Genomic DNA, 14,943 nt, shown 5'->3' on the forward strand with positions numbered 1-14,943 from the left:
TAATTATATCATAAGGTAATCTTTAATTTCTCCTCATAAAAATTGATAACATTGCAACAGAATATTCCATTAAATTACTTGTCATAGTGCAATTGATTGTAGCTTTCCATTTTCGAATGTAACATTATATTTACTACAATACATATTAAAAATATAAACGCGTTATACTTTTACATTTCAAATTATTCTGGCACTTTCTAATATTAAGCTAATGAGTTTTTTTACGGAACCTACATGAAAGAAATTAAAAATATTTCAATTATTAATGCTCTTAATGCTCTTTGACAAATACTTAAGTTTACGTATTATATATATTAAACTAAACTAAATTACAATTATTTAAATATGTCATGCTCATTGTTATACTAAGATTTTAGTGAACTTTAACATGCAGAAACAAAGATATTAACGCAGGAAATCAATATTTTATTTGATTATTATTACATTCGGATACAGGTATACTTTTCAAATAACAGAGTATGTTTACCCAACAAAAGGCCGCGATACTAACGAAGGAGACTCGTAGTGCTGACGGTACTAGTAGAAAATTTAAAAATTGAACTGGTAACCAGTACATGCAGGAAGTCTAAAAATAAAAAAGAAATCCAACTAGATTGAAAACTAGAATCAATTGACTGTTAAGAATAAAATAATTTAAATTACCTTGAACGTTTGCAAAAATTTTGCTTTACATTCATCCAATGGATTCAATTTACCCTCCATCAAACTCATACCTAAAACATTAAGGAATATGATAACGAGATGTGTAATGTTATTTAAAAGGATTGAAAAAATATGAATACTATATATAAAATTTATATATATATATATATGTGATACAGAGAAATTGAATACAAACTGATGAAAAACAGCGTAATTAATGGCGGTGTAAGAATAAATTGGTCGACCAAAAGTTTTGTGAGGACAATTTTTATAGTTTGGCCCTTATAAAATATATCCAACCATTTGTACCTGATGAAAACACAACATTGAATAATTTAATTGATTTTTAGTTGATTCTTAAACGTTAGCTTAAATGTTAATTTAAAATTAATAAATATTATGGAAAGATATGATTTCGATCGATTGATAGTAAGATACAGTAATTTTTAATGTTTATTATTTTATCATGATAGTTCATGATAACATTGGCATTAACAAATACAATACAAGCAAGTTTTGCAAATCACAAAATAGAATAAGCTCACCGAAGGTGACAAGTCGACAGAAGACCAGCGTGCCGATGAATGCAATCGTGCGATCGTCATCCAGTGGACAGACAATTTATTTCATGTTGATATTTATAATAACAAGCGTCTACGAAAGATCAACGTTATCAAAATCAAATAAAACCAACCAATTACTTGACAACTTTTTTATATATCGATATAGGATTTATATATATATATATATATATACATAATTCCTTTTTTAACTTTCTAATATCAATATCAAGTGCTTTAATTTTTAATATCGTTGTCGTTATTGTTGTTATTGTTATTATTTATATTTTAATTTATTTTAAATGTTCAATTTTTATTTAAAGAAAAAATATATTTGTATGATCAAAAAAAATTTAGTCGTTTAATGATATTGTAATTATTAAATTAGACATTTTCAATAACTTTCGTGTTCCATTTGTTACAAACACAATTGCATATATATGTATAGACACATATATAAGCACATATGCATATGCATGCGCCTAATACATAAAGTGCCTTACTATGTAACCAGAAAAGCATAATGTGATAGATGATAAGTGATAAAAACGGATAAATAGCATAAAGCATTGTATAAAAAGATAAAGTGATACGCGGTACCATCCATGTAGTATAGGTCCTGCAATGAAACAACCATAAATAGCATATCGTTTAAGTTGAGCCCAATTGTAACTTCTCGATTGCGCTGAGTTATTCTCATCCAATAAACCCAACTTTTGATTAAAGTTTCTTATCCAAAGAGATAGTGGTTTCTTAATTTCAAATGTGTTCGTCTCTTCAATGTTTGCTGATACCGGTGATAACGAAAACTACAATCGCAACAATTAATCAATTAAAAACGTTAACAAATATTATACAATAACATATTTTTGTGATATAGTAGTATATATTATACTACTATACCTTTCGTAGTTGCTTTGTCTTTCATTTTTATTGAAGAAATTTGTTTGTTATTCTGTTAACTTTCTTTATATATGTATTCATTATATGCTTCTTCTGTATATATTGTTTATTTTTTACGTAATATTATTTTTAGTTAAAATATTTTTCCCGAAATTTTGATCCTTACAATCGTATACCTTGATCGTACAAAAAGAGATATTACCTTGAATATTTTACTATAAGTTTGTTGTGCGAATTCAGCACCGGTATAAAAAGAACCGTATATCATTGAATTGAAGAGTAATGGTCTTTTCTGCGCGGAACTTTTCAACTTTTGGAATACTTTTAATAGAGACATAATTGTGAAAAGTTTTCCACGGGTTTCCAATTTCAATTTCACTTCTGCTTTATTATCTGAAATTTGATGCGTTATGTTACATATATAAAAATGATAAGATTTTTTAATATAGATATTCAAAGAATTTGAAGCAACGAATATTATTAAGAATTCTAAAAATTCTAAAATTTGATTATAACGAACATGGTACAATTAATTGGAACTAGAAATATGTATCTACTATACATTGCAATATTATCAGAATTATTTTCTTCTTTGTAAACTCACCGTGCTCATTGTATAACGAAATTTATTATCATCGATCACTGAAATTTCGATTTTTTACAAAAAAGTAAACCAGCAAGTGATTAATACGTAGTTAAATTATTATTTAGGCTCTGCACTATCTAAATATAATTGCAGGAGATACATTGATAGATGTAGATAGAATAAGGCGAAGAAGGCAAAACGGTGCCGCAATGCGGTATATTTTTACAGGTAATAAAATAGGAAAAATTTTTCCGAATTTTCATAAACGCAATACTAATGTAGAAATCTGGCGAATAATTCTTAGATATCTTGTAAGAGGAATGCAAAAGTTAATTGTTTTAAATTTAGAGTTTTTTGGGGTCAAACAGTTTCTTATCTTATACAACGTTTGTTTTTTATACTTATACCTTCTTCCAAATCTGTATACGCGTTGAAATATAATACATATCTCTGCGTACGTGTTGAATAATAGTAGATAGCTGTCGTCCTTCGGTACACATTTTCTAATCCGTTTCTGTTTCAAATTATCGCTTAACCTACCTACGATCTTTTTCGAATATTATACACTTTTTTATTCTACAATGATTAGAAAGAACATATTCCGAAATAATTACATAAATGCACTTATCAGGGAAAAAAACTTATAAACTTGAAAGAATATCTTTAACTTCTATCACTTTCATTGTTGTTGCCAATATTTATTTGCATATTGAGTAACATTTGCAGATTTTTGTAATAGTTTTCGAATAACAATAATTATATATATATAAATAACATAAATTAAATATATTATATAATAACACTATTATTTTTCTATATTTGTATAGAGTTATAAGACGAAGATGTACAAAGATAGATGCATGTAAATTTCAATTTGTATTATAATTTAGATAACATAAACATTCGTGCTGTAAAAAATCTTTCATCTTAAATAATCAATAAAGTTTTCGAGTCATTCCATAATGACAAATCGACATGACAACAAGATTCATTCAGTTTAAGTCTATTTTTCCATTATTTTTGGGCAAACTTTTTCTACGTTATCAATAAAATCAAACTTAATGTAAGCGAACGAAAAAAGAATAAAATGTAAATAAAGTTAATTACTTACGTATATTTTGGATTACATCAAATATATTATTAGATATATTTTTAATTAATTGAACACGTAAAAAAGTTTTACGTTCAAAACAGCTTTTCGTCGAAGTTGCGTACACCACACACGTGTAGTCAACTATGATCACTTAGAGACAATCAAAAGCAATCATGGCTTAGTTATATCAATTGTAACTAACTACGCTATTGAGAATTATTTAATATCATAAAATGATATAACATATTAGTTACAAATGTTTGAACGTTTTTAGAATTCCATGATTTAATAATTCGTGATATAAGAAAATTATGAAAAAACATTTAATACTACTGATTCTGTTATAAATATATTACAAATCATGGACAGGGTTATTCTCTCTCTCTCTCTTTATCATACTCTTCATAAGTAATTACATCCATATTAGTGTCAGAATATAACCAGTCTATCCAATCTCGATTTACTATTTTTTCAAAAGTATATTCTTGGAAAACTTGGCTTCTTTCTATCTATTTTACAATATAAATTATATATATTTTGACAATAAAGTATTATTCCTATTAAATGAATACTTTAAGAAACAGGTTACCTTGTGAAATCCCAATTTTTCGAACATTTTTATACTCTTTTCATTGTCAAATTTAATTTTTGCAATGTATTTAGTGACATTTAATACGCTGATTCCTAATTTGAGAAAAGTATTTTAATTTTTATTAAAATAAAAAAAGACGCATAAATGACAGAAAAAAGAGACATCATAAAGCATATACCATAAAGAAGCATTAGAATCATAGCTTCCCAACCTCTTTTTTTTCTCCTATAAGTAACATTTGCTATCATAATTTCAACTTCTGCAGTATTTGGCTGATCTGATTCGTTAAAAAATAAATTTGTATCTCCAATCATAGCTTCTAAAAAATTCATTGATATTGATACATAATGAAAAGAATAGCGTTAAACATAGAATAATGTTTTATGTACCTATCTCGTTTCCAGATGTAGTAAAAACAGTTTTTTCCAAAATGATAAAAGTACATTCTAAAACAAATAAAAATATATCAGCAGTAGAACTGAACATGTAGTTTAAAAATAAAGTTACTTACTGTCTTGATCCTGATGCCATCGCTGTTGCATTTGAAATTCTTCTTCCAATGTTAACATCTCTGAACCAGTAAAATATCGTAATTCTGCGGACTTCATCCATTCATGATACCTGAAAATAAACTAATATAATACAAAATGTCAGTGATATTAAATAATTATTGAAGAACAAATTATATTAATTTGCCAACTATTTCAAAGAAACATAAGGAACGATTTAAAAATGGCGGATATTTTTGCTAACGTAAATTGATGTCGACAATCGATAACAGGTAAACGATACCAGCCTTTCAACGTGCTTCTTCTTATACGGTACTAAAATTACATTCGATCCGATAATTTTAGTACACTCGTTGTCTCTCATGGCACAAGATTAATTAACATCAAAATTATCGAAGAAATGAGCCGATTGAGAAATTTAAAACTAAAGAGGTTACATTCGCTTTCCTGCCATATTGGATGCAGAGCTTGCAACGATATGATCTAGAATCCCGAAAGAGTAAACTTATTTTCTTCAATCTCTTTTACTATTTGTAATTTGTCAAAGAATAATTGCAGCACTGTGAAAAGTTTAATAGAAAATGGCTTACAATTTTCCGGGTGTACCAGCGGCCGCTATGCCACCAATGGGTATGCTTGAAAGTCATAACCATATACTTTACATTATAATACATTTACATCTGTCGAAACACGTATTCCTTATTACTGTATTTAAAGTTTCATTTATCTTATTATAATTAGAAAAATCCTCGTACTTAAGGATATCATGTATGTCTTTAGGTATAGGACCGATGGGACCTCTTGCTCCAATCGCAGGTCCACAAAGTTTTATGGAGTTGGCAGGCCAAGGATTTCCTCCTTTACCTCCACCGATACCACTGCCAGGAATGAATGATTCTCCATTAGAATTTAGTACAAATAAAAACCAACCACCGGTAGTTAGAGAAGCTTCTGAAGATAATAGTGATAAAAGAAATGAAAAAAGTGACATTCGACGTGAAAGAGAAAACCGAGACAATAGAGATAATCGAGACAATAGAAGGTTGTTTTCTCGCTTACTGTTTCACGTAATTAAGTTATAGAATTGTGTTAACATCATAATCATATTATGCATTTTTTCTGCATTTATTATATTATACAATATTTTTGAAGTAGATCTAGAAGTGATCGAAGCGATCGAAGGGAACGTGATAGAGAAAGAAGGGAAGAAAGAAGCGAAAGAGATAGAAGAGAAGAACGAAGACCAGATGATCGAAACAGTATAAATTCTACCAGTAACAATAACAGTCATACTAGTAATTCGAATAGTAATGAAATTCCATCATCATCAAATACTGGTAATACTCCGAATTTGGGAACACAAATGGAACAAGCAACAGGAGTTTGGGGAATGGGAGTAGGATATCCAGTGATGGGAATGGGTCCAATGGGTCCAATGGGACCTATGATGAGTGAAATGACACTTGGGCCACATATGGGTCATACTCATAGTTATGGGCCTATGAGTATGGGAATGATGTCACACGATGGTAGTATGATAGGTGCACAAATATTAGGACCAGAACAAATAATGAACGATGCTGCCCAAATTATGAGTGGTGCCTTACCTCCTCCACCTACAACGCCACAAGGTACCAAAGAAATTATACATTGTAAAAGTTGTACACTGTTTCCACCAAATCCAAATGCTCCACCTCCAACAACCCGTGAAAGGCCTCCAGGATGCAGAACAATTTTTGTCGGAGGTATTTTCAATTTATTCCGTCTATATATTGTACACAAACTCAAAATTAATATAAAACTAATAACTTCTTGTAAATATTATCACGTAGGTTTGCCGGAAAACATCACAGAAACGATTATTCAAGAAATATTTGAGCGATGCGGAGAAATAACTACTTTACGACTTTCTAAAAAAAATTTTTGTCATATACGTTTCGTACTGGAGAGTAGTGTTGATGCTGCAATTTATTTATCTGGATATAGAGTTAGAATAGGATCCAGTGGTGACCCTGCAAACACAGGCAGGCTTCATGTAGATTTTGCTCAGGTTTGTACATAGTGCTCAGTATCTTTTAATATATAAAAAATTAAGTAAATACATAAATACTAGTTTATTTACTTATACCGTGATAAAAAATATAGGCTAGGGATGACCAATATGAATGGGAATGTAGACAACGTCAACTACAGAGAGAACAACGCCACAGAGAAAGAGTTGAAAAAGAAAGACAGAGGGCACCGTCCAGTCCTCCTCCAGTAGTACATTATACAGATCATGAAGCATCAAATATTTGCGAGAAAATTAAGCAGGACGATACTTTTATGAAAGCGGTGCAAGTAAGTAATTATCATTGTGAACGTATTTATTATGTAAAATATTTTAAGCGTTGTTAAGCGTTTCTGCAGACTAAAACTTTTGAATTCCAGAAAACGCGTTCTGTCACGTTACAAAACAAGCGCATTAAATCATTCCAGGTTGTCGTAACATGGCTCGAGCGTGGAGACTGCACCAAACGCAACGCTAACACTTTTTATTCGATGATTCAGTCAACGAATTCTCACGTTCGAAGGTTACTCACAGAAAAAGTCGCATACGAAGAGGAACTTCAGAAGGCAAAGGAACTTATGAAAGGAAGGATGCAAGGACTCTTAATACAATGTACGTTTTTATAAACTATATACATGTTTATATATATATTTTTTTCTATAACATGGCTCTGTACCACTGTACATTATTTATGTACACAAGAGCAAATCTACATACATATTGCTTTTCCTGGTAAGTTTTTTTACCATAAAGTAAGGGTCCTAAAATTCTTTAAGTATTCGATACGAGAAATGATAAAATGCGGTTGCATCAGAATTTCGCTTATCTTGTAATAACAGAAGTGCGTACTTTCTGTTGTTGTATATCTAGTAAATTCTTAGCTACTACCTATTAGCTAAATTAGACTACACATACATATATAATAAATGCAGAATTTATTGTTATAATAATTGTAAAAGTACGTCACTTTTGATATTAAAGATTCTGACATTTCCAATGGCAAATACATGAAATTAAATAAAATTTTTAACATTGAAAGTTACATCGTCGATCGTTTTGTATCGAATCTCAGTTGTGGAAAAATTTCATTCTTATTAAGATCAGAACATCAGATGTATTGTAAGAAATTTATTATGTAACGAGTGTATTGTGGTCAATGCACGATCGGGACAACTCGATAGAAGGATCAAAGACAGTAGGAGAAAATAAGGTGGGTGAAGATATCCTGTCTTCTGATTCTAGGCTCTGATGATTGAACAAAAGAGCACAAATACTACAAAAATTCATTTTATAGAAACATAGTGTACCTAAAAATTGCATGCTTGCAATGCTAAGGATTAAGGGTGATGGGCTAAATATTCGTTGCGGAGATGACATTATGCTATGATTCTCAATATGGTATATTAATCTATCAGTTAACCTGATGTAGCAATTTTATATGAATACGATTATAAAAGAAGTAGTCGACAAATAGCTTAGTGTATTATTTAGTGCAAAATAAGACATGTGGAATCGTAGCGTAAGATCATCGTTTTAACGTCGGAAGCCTCTACATGTTGTAAGTTGTTAGGAAAATAGTGCAGACTTTCTTAAAGAAAACAAGCACTAATCGTGATCCATTGAAAAGACTGATTGACAGCCGAATTGCAACACCTCCGATAAGGATCCCTGATCGACGGTGAAAGCAGTTTTTGAAAATATTATACTTGGATAAGTAATTTCATGATTATTTTCTATTGCTTTATTTGCTATATAGAAGATTTTCCTAAAGACAAAAAAAGTGAGAGATAATAAATATTCAAGTAACATTAAAATCACAAATGTATTTTGAAAAGAAACGTTCGAATTTGAAAGATATAGAAAAATTGTTGAAGGGGGTACAGATAACACTTGCGATACTGTGACTGAATATTGCAAAGAATATGTCAAAAAATGTGTATAAATTACATGACATACGCGTGATATACACTAGATGATTTTAACGAGAGTTACGTATTAGATCAACACGAATGTAGAGTTTAAAGCAGGGTATACAACAGAAGATTTGTTGTGTTTTTGTATGCAACATGCGACCATGTCATCAACAGTCAGTCAGATTGAACGCGTCTTTACTGCGGCCAGCCACAAGAAGGTCTGGGATCACTTCACAAAGGCTCAACGGAAGAACATCGAAATGTGGAAGAAACAATCCTCGGTATGTATTTGCATTCCCATGTTAGTAGCCCGTGTCCAGTATGTTACTTTTTTTACAATTAGACAACAGTAATCATCGACAAAGTCTTACGAGTCACAAAGCGCTTCTTTATGCGAATGCACGTTCATCCATGCGCCAGGCACACGCGTTTTGCAAACACATTTTTTCAAAAAGGAAGGTAAGTAGTGATCAAAGAGTATGAATGACTTTGTTGCGTCTTGTCAGACATACTCTATACAAACAATGTATAATTGATGTTTAAACTTTTTGGGAATTATGGAACGTGAAAGGTAAAGAATAGACTTTTTCATTTGAATTGGCCAGGTACCATTGACTGGAGTTTAAACAGGTAACAATCGAACCAACAACAATTTCTAATCTAAAATATAATTTTCACTTTTATTAAGCGGATTTCTCATCTTACGCTAATACAAATGAAATTGTGAGAACAAGGACATAGATATATAGTTAAGAAATAAACCTATTCATTTTTGTATTTTAAAGATAGGTATGCTTGATCGAGACACATACAACCCCTACACACGTATACACAAAGGCATATCATATATGCCTTACTATACTTGTTTTCTTATTAGTTTGTTCTTTAGTTTGTTTACTTCTTTATTTATGTAAACTATTCTATGAAATTTTACTCAGGTAAGCATCTTTTGGGTGATTTCTGAAAACATCAATTTTTATTTAAGAAGTGAACTGTCGTCATCCATTATAAGGATTATCTTATGTGCATAATATTTAAACTGACTTTTACATTATAGAAATGCATTTTTTGAAATACATTAGATTATGAGAAATGGTTGAAGTTAAAACTATATTCTATCAACTTTTTACCTATAGTGATATTAAAAAAAAACAGATATATACATACATATGTATGTGTACATATATATAAATATATATATATATATATATACACACACACACATACATATGTATATATAGGCATGTTTTTTGATGTTGTCTTTATTGATAAATTTGAATAGGGATGAACTCAGTGATGATTTTTCATTGCAATAGGAGATTAAAGCAGTACAGCTGGAAGAATCTCTAATGGAAGGTGAAGGAGAAATGGAAGTTTCTGACTCAGAAGAGGAACCACAACGCAAAAAAACACGCAATCAATCGGATGCACACAATGATATTGAAAGATTACAAGTATTAAAGGAGGAAAATGATAGTCTTCGGTGTCAATTAGAGGCATATAAAAATGAAGTATGTGATGACTTTGATTTAATGTTTAAGTTGTAATGCGAGAAAATTGTTATAAAGAAAAAGAAATAGTAAAACAAACAAGAATACATTTTTATTTTATTTTGTAGGTAGATTTGCTAAAATCCGAAACAAAAAGTGAAATAGATGCGAAGGATAAACAAATGAAGATGTTGCAACAAACTTTAAAAGGCATGCAGGAACAATTGATGCAATCAAGGAAACAACAAGCACAAGATGACCAGAAAATTAAAGATTTAACTGTCAAACTGAATGCCACGAAAAAAGAAGAACCTCGTGAGAGCGAGATTATAACGTTAGATAAAGATGATGACGTCAGTGAGGAGCCCCGAACTCCGAAGCAATTAGTCTTAACGTCTAACTTCGTACAAATTACCCAGAAGGATGCCAAGCTGATAGGTAGTTTCCATGAATCATTCTATGAATTTCCAACTATTTCAAATATTATTTATTTGATAAATACATTTTTTATGATTATAGGATTAATAGCAACCTTTTTACATATTCATCCATTTGGTGCAAGTGTAGATTATTTATGGTCCTATTTACAAAAAATGGAACCAGGTATCAAACCCAATGAAGTAGAAGCACTGATGCAACGATTTCCTCAAGTCTTTAAACAGGACTTATTCGGAATCGGAGCGAACATGGAAAGGCGTTGGCAATTTTCAGGTTTTAATGTTTACCGTAATCACTGATTCATATGTATCGATGATTATCTTTGAGAAAATTAATAAGATATCTATTAAAGGATTTTGTAATACCATCATGTTATGGTGTCTTGTCATGTTAATTTTCATTGTGATACTTATAATTCTTGTAGCGAGACTTTACTTCGCAATGTCGTCCTTGAGCAAAACACTTGTAAATAAAATTAAGCAATTTCAAATAATCTAAAAGAAAATGACTGTATTTTTATTTGAAAGCTTAAAAGCAACATATTACTTAATAATATAAAAATTGATTTCGGATTTCTTATAAAAAAATTCATAAAAATGAATATATCATTGACGTAAAATGAAATTCGAATTAATCTTACCTTAAGTGATGTCTTAATTTAAAATAACAATAAAAATATAAAAATTCAGGAAACTAAAGTTTTATATTGAGCTTTCAAGTATAATTTTTACAATTAACGCAAATAAGATGAAAAATGATTAGTTTCCTATTAAATATTAATTTTATTAAATTTATCCTTAAGTGAAATAAGGCTTTACTTATTACCAAACAAATTATTTTTATACTATTTTTTATCTTTTGATTTTCAAGTTATTTAAAAATCAATTATTTATGTACATATTTTCAAATACTTTCGATGTACACATAGAAGCAGTAATCATACTTTCAATTTAGTTACTTAATTTCTATTTAATTAAAAGATTAATTGTAAAGCATTTTACCGAAAATGGTATTTTATTAAAACAAGTAAACTACATTTATATAACTTATAAAAATCAAGGTATCTATATTTAAAAAATTATAAAGTGTAATATTGGCGTCAAGTAAATGTATAAAAATATTATAACTTCAGCGAAATTGCTTATATATATACAAAGCTAAAAATTGAATTTAAATAATAATTACACGATTTATCTAAGTTTTCATTTCAATTCGGTCTTATTGGTAAAATCTCTCCAATTCTCTTTAGCGTGCACTAAACCGTATGTATATAAGTGCATACATGTATATGTGCATAAGTGCATATGTATGTACAGTATCATCAACATAACTTGGAACCTTCAAAAATGACAACATGGTCACATGTACGCTTATTACACAATCAAATACGTTGTTGTTAAAACTATAATTAATTATAGAAGAGAACACAGGAGGAGTTTGGTATCACTGACCACTATAGCGCATGATTTTTACTTGAAAAATGATGGTATAACGTTATAACGTAATATTTTATATGGTATAACGTTATAACGTATTACGTTATATGGTGTAACGTCATAACGTATTACGTTATATGGTATAACGTTATAACGTATTACGTTATATAACAAAACGTTATATGGTATAGCGTTATAACGTATTACGCTACATGGTATAACGTTATAACGTAATACGCTACATGGTATAACGTTATAACGTAATACGTTATATGGTATAACGTTATGACGTATTACGTTATATGGTATAACGTTAGAACGTATTACGTTATATAATATAACGTTATAGCGTATTACGTTATATAACATAACGTTATATGGTATAACATTATAACGTATTACGTTATGTAACATAACGTTATAACGTATTACGTTATATAATATAACGTTATATGGTATAACTGTAGTAACGTATGGATTCTTAGAGTAAGGACAAGTAATGATGTTATATTTAGGGTTTAGTGTAGTTTAATAAGCGATACTCAATAACAGCAGGACCGACTACAATATCGTCGTACGTCGAGTCGCACTCTGTGATCTCTCAACTCACACTCCGCTTCTCAACTAACTCTCTGGCCGTTGTAGCATCTCTTTTGTCTTTTGCTAGGCCCACCGCACAGGTGTTCCGCAGTCGCTCGTAGCCAGGGTCAGGTAGGTCTTTTCTAACGAAACTAGGCACTTGAAAAGACTGAGGACACATTAATAGACCCGACAGCGCCTCGGCTCTCGCGACATTGTCTATAGTTAACTCGATGTTTCTTAGGCCCTTTTCCCCGATACTACACTCGGTCATCCTGCAGTAACATCTGCCCTCAGATGTTGTGTTCATTCTCGCTGTCGTCGGGTGCGTCATCTTCGGCGTTCAGGACCCAAGGCTTCATGAAATCGGCAGTCGTCGATGTGTGCGCTGGTCCCTTATGCTCCCCTACTTTCTCCATGGTGTAGCGGTCATTCCGTATGGCTCGCAATACCCGGTACGGACCCAAAAATCTGCCTCCGAGTTTTAACTCTGAGCCGAACTGGGTTCTCTTTATGGCCACTAGGTCCCCCCTTTGGTACTGCTTCGCACTCTTTCGTCTTTTGTTGTAACTTCCCCGATTCTCTTCTTGAGTTGCGGCGATCTTCCTCTTTGCGTCCTCACGTAGCTTGCGAGAATCGACACAGACCCTGATGGAGCTATCTTTCTTTCGGACTGCAATTATAGGACTTGCATACTCCGAGTCTGATGGTTTAACGACTCCTTCGTTTGTCCACAGCTCCATCAAATCGTCCACTTCCCCTTTTTCAAACGGCGCCAGTCTTCGCGGTCTTCGTGCTACGGGTTTGTCGCTTTTCGATACGCTTTTTGAAGTTACTCCGGCGTCCCGCGTCTTCTTCGGCTTATACCCCCTAATGATATCGCGAATCGCTTCACGGTAATGCGGTTCTTGTGCGTGTGATACATCTGTCTCGTCGGTCTGTTCTACTGTATTGACTTTCAATATATTCGGCGCCTCTTCGTAACCGTCAGTCTGATCGTCAAGTCGTAAAGAGGTCACCTCGCCCCAGGTCTCATTATCAGTCGAACCCAAACCTTTAAACTTAAGCTTAGAATTACCTAGAGGTGGTGATCCTAACTTCGCATACCCGTTTGATCGTATGAGTGTGAGATCGCTACCCGTATCCACTACCGATATAAATTTACAGTCATCTATCGACACCTCTTTCACGTATTCCTTCTCCTCGGGTCTTGAAATGAAGTCAGTCTTTTTTGGTCGCACTGTATATTTCGCCGCCATATGTTCAACTTCGTTGCATTTAAAGCATTTAGCACCTTTTTCTTTCTCCGGACACTTAGCACTCAAATAATCCGCACTGACACAATTGAAACAGCTTTTGTCATTAACTCTTTGCCCCGACTGATCTCGCACTTCCGATCGTCTTCCCATATCGTCCTTGTATTCCCGAAATTCTGTTTCCGCCTTCGTATCCTTCTTCATCTCTTTATATTGCTTCAAGCGTTCTTTCAGCTGTTGCATGTTCTTAGCTCTATACAATACAGCCTTATTTGCGACCTCGTCGGGAATGCCTTGAATAATATAGCCGATTTGCGACTGTATATCGATTCTTTCTTGTCCCGCAATCTCACGCATACTATTCATGTATCGTTGTAGACTCTCATCTGGTCTCTTCGTTCTATTCGCCAACTCCTGGTGTATCTGTTGGTCACTTACTACATCTTCAAACTCGTCTTTTAGTGCCTTTCTTAGCTTTACCCAGGATTTCATGCCTCGTTCATATCGCACGAAAAATTTAGCGGAGCCTGTGAGCAGTTTGTTCGCGAAAACTACCATGTGGATGTCTGACCAACCGAACACTTTTGCCATTTCTTCGAAGTCTTCGATCCACCGACTTACACTCGGCAGATCGTCCCCGCTGAATTTCTCTAGCGAGTCCTCTACATCTCTGAACGTTAGCACCGTGCAATTAGGCTCGTCTTGTCTCGATCGTCATATCACTGGAGTTACCCGAACTCCGTCGTCTTGACTATTGAGATTGCGATTTCCTGGGCTGTTAACGTCCAAACGGTCCCCAACCACGCCAATCCCATCGTCGTCGACGTCTTCTTCTGGATCGTCGTCGTAGTAATCCTCTGGATCGTCTTCTCGTG

At 32.3% G+C, this 14,943-nt stretch overlaps 2 protein-coding genes across 3 annotated transcripts; one reads left to right on the top strand and one right to left on the bottom strand.

Annotated features, from left to right (window-relative positions):
• Positions 1 to 405: 405 nt before the first annotated feature.
• LOC117208963 lies at positions 406 to 5,327 on the bottom strand. Its single transcript, XM_033450514.1, has 10 exons — positions 5,194 to 5,327; positions 4,909 to 5,018; positions 4,787 to 4,843; positions 4,576 to 4,716; positions 4,395 to 4,489; positions 2,343 to 2,418; positions 1,824 to 2,010; positions 860 to 972; positions 664 to 734; positions 406 to 586 (listed from the first exon to the last, which is right to left on the bottom strand). Exons 1-10 carry the CDS (start codon positions 5,268 to 5,270, stop codon positions 419 to 421), a joined length of 1,095 nt encoding a protein of 364 aa, XP_033306405.1. The 5' UTR covers positions 5,271 to 5,327; the 3' UTR covers positions 406 to 418.
• Positions 5,153 to 11,287, top strand: LOC117208961 (ecto-NOX disulfide-thiol exchanger 2). Of its 2 annotated transcripts, none has more exons than XM_033450511.1 (10): positions 5,153 to 5,536; positions 5,687 to 5,948; positions 6,062 to 6,651; positions 6,739 to 6,956; positions 7,052 to 7,246; positions 7,337 to 7,568; positions 9,044 to 9,150; positions 10,186 to 10,380; positions 10,488 to 10,797; positions 10,879 to 11,287. In XM_033450511.1, the coding sequence occupies exons 1-10, from the start codon at positions 5,488 to 5,490 to the stop codon at positions 11,094 to 11,096; spliced, it is 2,376 nt and encodes a 791-aa protein (XP_033306402.1). In that variant the 5' UTR covers positions 5,153 to 5,487; the 3' UTR covers positions 11,097 to 11,287. The 2 variants fall into 2 exon arrangements, with proteins under 2 accessions (XP_033306402.1, XP_033306403.1); XM_033450512.1 differs by having other exon boundaries at positions 7,385 to 7,568.
• Positions 11,288 to 14,943: the final 3,656 nt, after the last annotated feature.

Source organism: Bombus bifarius, unplaced genomic scaffold, assembly GCF_011952205.1.
Source record: "Bombus bifarius isolate JDL3187 unplaced genomic scaffold, Bbif_JDL3187 scf7180000008165, whole genome shotgun sequence".
In the NCBI taxonomy this organism is placed as follows: Eukaryota; Metazoa; Arthropoda; class Insecta; order Hymenoptera; family Apidae; genus Bombus; species Bombus bifarius.

Bases quoted from the DNA above. Each gene is read 5' to 3' on its own strand.
- LOC117208961 (XM_033450511.1), top strand. From the start codon at position 5,488: ATGGCTTACAATTTTCCGGGTGTACCAGCGGCCGCTATGCCACCAATG. The intron at 5,537-5,686 runs GTATGCTTGAAA...GTATGTCTTTAG, and splicing joins GGCCGCTATGCCACCAATGG to GTATAGGACCGATGGGACCT. The intron at 7,247-7,336 runs GTAAGTAATTAT...TTTGAATTCCAG, and splicing joins CTTTTATGAAAGCGGTGCAA to AAAACGCGTTCTGTCACGTT.
- LOC117208963 (XM_033450514.1), bottom strand. From the start codon at position 5,270: ATGAGAGACAACGAGTGTACTAAAATTATCGGATCGAATGTAATTTTA. The intron at 4,717-4,786 runs GTACATAAAACA...TGAATTTTTTAG, and splicing joins TACATCTGGAAACGAGATAG to AAGCTATGATTGGAGATACA. The intron at 735-859 runs GTTTGTATTCAA...TTAATGTTTTAG, and splicing joins AATTACGCTGTTTTTCATCA to GTATGAGTTTGATGGAGGGT.